The 7101-nt window shown below is 44.2% G+C and overlaps 1 protein-coding gene across 2 annotated transcripts in view; it reads left to right on the forward strand.

Moving 5' to 3' along the window:
- Positions 1–1935: 1935 nt before the first annotated feature.
- Positions 1936–7101, forward strand: part of DNAJC7 (DnaJ heat shock protein family (Hsp40) member C7) — a 25679-nt gene continuing 20513 nt past the window's right edge. Inside the window, exon 1 of one of the 2 annotated variants that reach the window (XM_006924615.2) lies at positions 1936–2287. In XM_006924615.2, coding sequence (XP_006924677.1) covers positions 2211–2287 — 77 coding nt within the window. In that variant the 5' untranslated portion in view covers positions 1936–2210. Of the gene's footprint in view, positions 2288–2423; positions 2574–7101 lie in introns of those variants that run through there. The other variant, XM_006924616.3, reaches the window with a different exon arrangement.

Genomic DNA, 7101 nt, shown 5'->3' on the forward strand with positions numbered 1-7101 from the left:
TACTATAGTACAGTAACACTTCATTTATTCAAGCGTTTGTTCATTAAGTGTCTTCTGAGCACCTACTCTGTTCTAGTTACATGACCACATACCTAGAAAAGTGGGCTAATTAGACATGGTAGCTGCCCATTAGAATATCATTGTCTAGAGAAGCTAGACATCTAAACCAACAATTACAGTACAACATGGTAAGAACTATTACAGAGGTGCTATGGGAGCACAGCAGAGGGGCATTTAACTTAAGGGCTGTGGGCATTACAGAGCACTTCCTGGAGGAGGTCATGTCTGTATTGAGTTTTGAAAGGCTTGGGAGGAAAAGGTGGAGAATGCATAACAAGAATCATGGCATTTTCTGGAACTACAAGTACTTGGGTTCAATACTGAGGGTAGAAAGGAGTCATAAAAGCCTCGTGTAGGCCAAAGAGTTCAAACTGTGTCCTTAACAGCAGTGGAAAGCTGAAGATTTTAGTGAGAAGACATGATCGACTTTTAAGGTCACGCTGGCAGAAGACTGAAGATTGGAGAAAGATGAGACTGGGGAACGAACCATTTAGGAGACTTTGGTAGTATTCCAAGTTTTTAAAAAATGAAAGCCTGAGTTGGGATGAAAGGTGGTAGATAGATGTGGGAGACTTTTGGCAGGAGAATCAACAAGACTTGGCGATAAATTGGGAGTCAGGAGTGAGAGAGATGGAGGAATTCATGATGTCTCCCATTTTTCTCTTTGATGACCAGCTGAATGGTGAATCCATTCACAAGATAAAGAATTCAGGAAAAGAGAATCAAGTGCAGCATTTGTTTTTTCTGTTGTTGAAGGGTGGGTAGGAAATGACAGTTCAATTTAAATATGTTAAGCCTTGGAGATTTGTGAAGAATACTAAAGCCGTGGATGTAGATTAATTGGCATAGATGCAGAGAACACAAAGTGAAGATGGTGAAAGACTGCCTTCTGCATTAGACTGGAGACTGTAAGCCACTGGCAGGCAGGGCAGGCGATCTCTGAGTCTGTACACTCCCAACCTAGAGTAGAGCGAATAGGCACTTTGGAGAGGGCTGGATAAACGACCTTCCTCTTTCAGCCAACTGAGCCTCTCCCATTCTCCCCTACCCAAATGGTGGGCGTGGTTTCAACTTCCTTGGCATTCTGATAGGCAGGGACCATGCAAGCAGCCTAGGGACGATGGCACATACTGTATTTCTAGAGGAAGAGGGTAGATCCTTTTTAAATTCCCTTGCCGCCTTATCATAGTTCCCCATGGCTTTAAAATTTTAACCTCAAACTCCCTCGATTTAACCTCAGAAAACCCCAGTTTAATGCAATTCCACAAGTATTATTGGTTTGGGTGAGGTTAAGTGTTAGGCTGTGTCCCTGTCTCCGTGAGTTCCCAGGCCAGACTGCATTTGGCAAGACAAGCATGCTGAACAGGGAGTTTATATGGGATGCGGGGCGGGGGGAAGCACTGGGGACATGGGCAAGGACCTCATCCCGTGAGCTTGCCTTATAAACTCCAGGGCAGGGTCTGGGGCGCTGTGCCACCCTTCCTAGGCTTAATGCTGAGATGGCACTCCCAAGCGGTTGACATGAAAGCAGCCTCATAAAAGGGTCGGCGTCATTAGGGTGATGAACCAGTTGGTGCTTGGAGATCCAGAGGGGATGAAAGGCGCGAGGCGAAGACGCCCTGCGTTCCCCTGGCTTGGTTGGGCTGGGCTTCCAAGGGCCGATGAAAGCTGAGGGAACCGGGCTCAGAGTGTCTCTTCTTGTCTTTTCCGAGAGGAAGCTGTGGACATATTCCAAGATCGGGAAGGTATTAGTGAGGGGGGCTCTTTCCCCTAGAGTCCTGGGTCACCGGACTCCTTTGAGACTTACAGGAGACGCTCTAGGATTGGAAGTTGCTATGGCAACGAAGCTCTCGGACTACTGAGGAAAACCAAGGCCTAGAGAGGCTACAACCTCCTGTAACCCCTTTCGACCCACGGGTAAAGTGGCGCCCCCGACGCACAGGAACCGTCCCTGGGCCCCCGCCCCGACGCGGAGACCACCGTGGACCTCCGCGGGCGGGAGGCCGCTCTGGCCCCAAGCGGAGCCTCTCGCTGGTAGACGGGCCCGAGGGAGCCCCTCTGGGCGCAGCGCCGCTGAGCTGCTCGATGCTCCAACCGGAAGTGCTCTTCTCCGCCGGCCTCCCACCCGGCTCTCTGGTCTCGGCGGTAAGATGGCGGCTGCCGCGGAGTGCGATGTGTTAATGGCGGCGACCGAGCCGGAGCTGCCCGACAACGAAGAAGCGAAGAGGTAACCGGGTAGCAGGGTAGTGGAAGGGGCGAGCTTCAGCTCCGTGGCTCTGGGTAACTGGTCCCTGCCAGGACTCAACTCCTAGCTTTCAAGGCGATGCCCCGCCCTCCGTAGACCCCCCCACCATCTGAAGTCCAGTCCGGATGGACCCCCTGAGGGGGCGCTCTCGGAGGTCGGTCCTCCCCTCCTGCTTCCGCCTGGCTGGGGAGCCGAAGCTCGGCCTTGTTCTGCAGCACAGAGGAAGGTCGTCCGTACAGTGGAGACCTGTTCCCTGAGGGTATCTGAGGTCTGTCGTGGGGTGAGGGAGGCGGCGCGGCGGCAATGACAACTTCCTTACATCGCTCCAGACCCCGTCTTCTCTTATTCTGTGCATTGTTGTCTGTTAGCACTTTACATCTCTAAAGCCCGTGCTCTCCACCTCTTTTCTTCTGTAATTATACCCTAGCGAGCACTGGTCTGGGTCCGAGATGATTGTGTGGCTCCATTTATTGATTGACCTGGTCGCCCCCCGCTCTGGTTACCCCAGAAGTCGAAGGTGATGGAGAAGAGTAAGGGGCTTGTTTCATGCTCTACATGTCAAACTCCTTTCCCTCTATCTTTCCATCCTCCCGAGTAAGATCCTCATTCTTCCCAGGACTGTTCTTTCTTAAGCAATGAGGAGGAGGGGGCAGCTGCCTGAGCGCGATTGGCACCACTGAGCAGCCGCAGTGGCTCGAGATTGCCAGTCCGAACTAGCCATGGGAGCTGCTGAGTGCGTGATTTTCGAGAACACTCTGGATTCTGGCTACAGCTAAGGCAGATTGTTGGAAGTGAGGTTGGAACACAGTTGTTGATAGTCATACTTGTCCCGATTCTGAAGCGAAATTAACAAAAAGGTTCTGGAAGTTTGGAGACCTTTTCTTATCAGCTGCATATTAATTGACTACAGCCCCCTCAGTCTCCTTCCCACATATTTCATGCGATCTGAAATAAGGATTCTGAGATATTTTGCTATCCAAGTTTAAAAACATAAGAGGTATTCAGTGAGACAATGAATAGTTAACAAGCTTAAGGATAGTTACTGCATCCAGTGTTCCAAGTTCCTGATGTATTGGCACCTCAGAGGCTTGACAAAGTATAGTAGGTCCCTGGGATAACAGAGAAGTTAGGATACCACATCTAGTCTCTCTCTCTCTCCTTGGTTTTGAGTTTTCACATCGGTCCTAATTTCCAGATATTTTGACTTAGGCATCATCAGCATGATTAAGGAACTGCAAAATGGGAAATAAAACTACCCCCAACACAGTTTAAATTAATTGTGAGGGTTTACTTCCTTTGGAAAGAGTTTGGTGGTTCTTTGTGCTATAAATAGGGTCTTGGGTTATATGTAGTTTAAAAACCTCAGTTCTACTCAGTGTAAATCTCTGATGTAGGGAATATCCCTAATTTGTGTTCCACTTCAAAGGCCCCTATCTAAAGCAAATCCTTTTCCTTAAAAAAAAACAAAAAAACAAAAAAACTTAGAAAATAGTCTATTATAAGTTATAATAAATGAACCTGAAGTTATTTTAAGAAACATAAAACTGGTGATACTGTAATGTGAATACATTACACAAAAACATGGTATTTGGTAGCAGTACAACAAAATAAGAGGTCGTTGACTTATTTCATGAAATTTAAGATGTTTTTGATTGTAAAATACACAATTATTTTATCTACCACTAAGAAAAAAATTTATGAGAAATGTATTCCTACAAATAGACTTGTAGGTTATACATATTTACATAGATCTCTTAGACATACTAAAACATAGATGTTTATTATATACTACTTAGATGAACATATCAAAAGGAAAATATAGTGAAATAAACAAAAATCACTGTGACTTTCTGTCATCCTTACGAGGGTAAACACTGGGATCTGTTAGTAAGAAAAGCCTTGTTTATGTATGTTTTTCTAGTGCTAAAGTTATGTAAATTTTCTAGTGAGAATTTAGATGTTTGGAGGAAGGTTGTTTACATTTTTCAGCTATCTTGGAATCCTCCTATGTAGCCATAGCAGACGGCAAGGATAGTCCCTTACAAGTACCCTTTACTATCTGACTTGATTTGTCATTTGGCCCAGTTTCACATTTTTCGTTACAGTCTTACTACCGTTTCACTTGGGGACACAAGATTTGATGGGCCTCTTCAGTTTTTGTGAAGTCCAGCAAGGAGCCCATCCTTCCTTACATCTTGGCTGGGGCATTCTGCTGCTGCTGCTAAATTGTTACAATCTCAAGGGGCAAAATGAGGGGAGCTTTCAAACACTGCACCTTATGGTTACAGTCTTTTAAATGGCTACATATTTTGTTTAGTGTAACTGTCTCTAGAGAGAAAAGAAACTGACTTCATTTTTTTTTTTTTGGCCTGTCACTCTGACAAAGTTCTTTTCCCCTCATAGCAGCCGGGATGCTAAAATAAAAGAGCTATTAGTTGGCACTCCAAAATAGATCAGTGTTCTGTACATGAAGATTATTTATTTCCCTTTCCCCACCAGAAGAGATAAAAGCGACTTGGGAGCTATAAGGCTAAATTTCAGAGGTTTTACATTTCAGATGATTTAAAGCATTTCCCTGGGAAGTTGCTAATTGCTTCACCTAATATATAAATTCCTACCTGTCTTGAGTGAAAGCTTTGGTCACATTTCTGTGTTGGGGAACTGGCTTGGTATCTAAAGGTCTTTATTATGGTAAAATTGAAGGATTTCAAGTTGTTCATTAGTAGAGGAAGCACTGCTGTGTCTCAGCATGAATCTGGCATGACTGGATATTGAGGTCTAAAATAACCAATGGGAGCCATAGACTGAGGAGCCAGGACATCCTCACCTGATTACTTGAGCTGATAATCTTAACTCTTCTATTTCTGTTTTCCTGATGGACACAAGCTAAAACAATTCTTTTTAGGCCCTTTCTTAGTACCTAGATCCAGTGCTAAAAATGAAGTGGAAATTTAGAAGTTTGGAGGAAGGTTGTTTACATTTTTCACGTATCTTAACTCTTTGTTAATTTTGCCTTTTATTTGTCTGTGTTTTTGGTGGGAAGTACTGAACCCTGAATTCATTTCCCAGGGTCTACTATAGTTGCTGTCAGTTTACTATGGCTTCTTGGGATGTTTTGGAGTTCATAGCCTTCACTGAAGAGACTTCTCCTCCTCTTCCTCCTCAACCTGTTTAAATTCTGAGGGCATTTATCCCCCTAAACTTTCTCTTGAAGTTCCAAGACATGCAATTAGACATTTAAGTAAGCCTGCAAGTTGAATGGGAATTTATCTTTGACCTTGAACCCAAATCAGTGAGAAACATTACTCTCAGCTTTCATTTTAATTTTGGGGTCAGAGATGAAAAAATAGGAGGTGGGACAAATCAGTCATGGTTAAGGAAGGGCTAAACCTAGGAATACAGAATCCTGAATACCAGCAAATTAATTGAACCCTGATATTAACAAGTTGCAAAATGTTTAAATAATCATAACTAGAGCAAAGGTAAAATACAGAGGAAGGCTCTCTCTGTTCCTTGCTGCTCTAATTCATATCTACATATTAACCAGAGCCAAGGAAATTGAGTGATTTTAATAAAATGTTGGGCCAAGTGAGTGGCAGTTGCTCTAATGTTTAGTTCATTTCCAACGACCAGAACTCTGATTGGCTTAAAGCCCGGCCATATTGTACATTCTAGCCAATCAGGGATTAGTTTGGTCATTGAAGCTAGTATTTTAAAAGTTTTATAAAGCTGAGTACTGGGCACTTGCCTTTGCTTTCTTCCTCTAGGACTTTAGAAGATTGGAGAACAATGGTCAGCGGCTGCCTAGGTGCCTTGTGGTCTGATGCAAAGTCCCTCTGAGAGCCCATTTCTCCCTTATCCACTAATGTTTGGTCCCCTTTCTCCAGTGCTGAGTGATGTGGAAGTTACTTAGAGGTCGTTCCAGGTATTCTTTTAAACTGTCTGAATTTCAGCAGTAAGAGCAGGATTCAGAGTACATTATCCAATGGGAGCACATTATCCCAGTAATATATTCATTTTGAGTGGTAGAGGCCTTTGAGAATGGTGATATGAGGAAGAATATTTGACTTTTAAAGTCTGATTCTGAGACCTAATATTTTTTTGGCATATAACTTACTGTTTGTGTGGGGAGGCCAGACTGCTGGATAAGCAAAGTGTTAAGCATCTCTTCTGATTCTAATATTCAACTTTGGGCAGGAGCAGGGCGGTGAAGCAAGCAGGACCCTGTCTCATTCTTGGAGTTTCAGTCCTGAGAGTTCTTTCTCAGGCACTTTGCTCTGAGACAGTCAACCAACCAACCACCCGTTGCACTAAGGAACCTAGAGATCTCTGAAGGCAAAATATAAGTTGACAATCTAGATTCCCCATTCTGGTTCCCACCCCGCTTCCCCTGAAAAAAAAAAAGAAAAAATAACCCTCAGAAAGTTCCTCTGTTCTAGATTTTTGATGGGTGCCAGTACCTCCATGAGGGTGGGAGATGTCACAGAATGGGTAACCAAGGAATAGAAAATGGTGGGTTTGGGGATATATTATGAAAAGAAGCCTCTGGCTAATTCTGAAAAGCCAGTACTTGTATCCTAAGAGTGGCTTCAGCAAAGCTTATTTCTCAGAAGCAGCTTTATAGTTGAGTATCCTTTCCCCAGGGATAATTGAAGGTTAGTTGGATGCCACAGATTGTGACACGTCCCATTTAAGGAACTGGTATAGGTTTATAACTCACAGTTGAAGCATCTATTCTGTGTGAATACTCTTTTGCCTGCATTGATGGGCTTTCCCTCCAGGCTGGATGATTGGTT

This window comes from Pteropus alecto, unplaced genomic scaffold (assembly GCF_000325575.1).
Source record: "Pteropus alecto unplaced genomic scaffold, ASM32557v1 scaffold98, whole genome shotgun sequence".
Classification (NCBI taxonomy): Eukaryota; Metazoa; Chordata; class Mammalia; order Chiroptera; family Pteropodidae; genus Pteropus; species Pteropus alecto.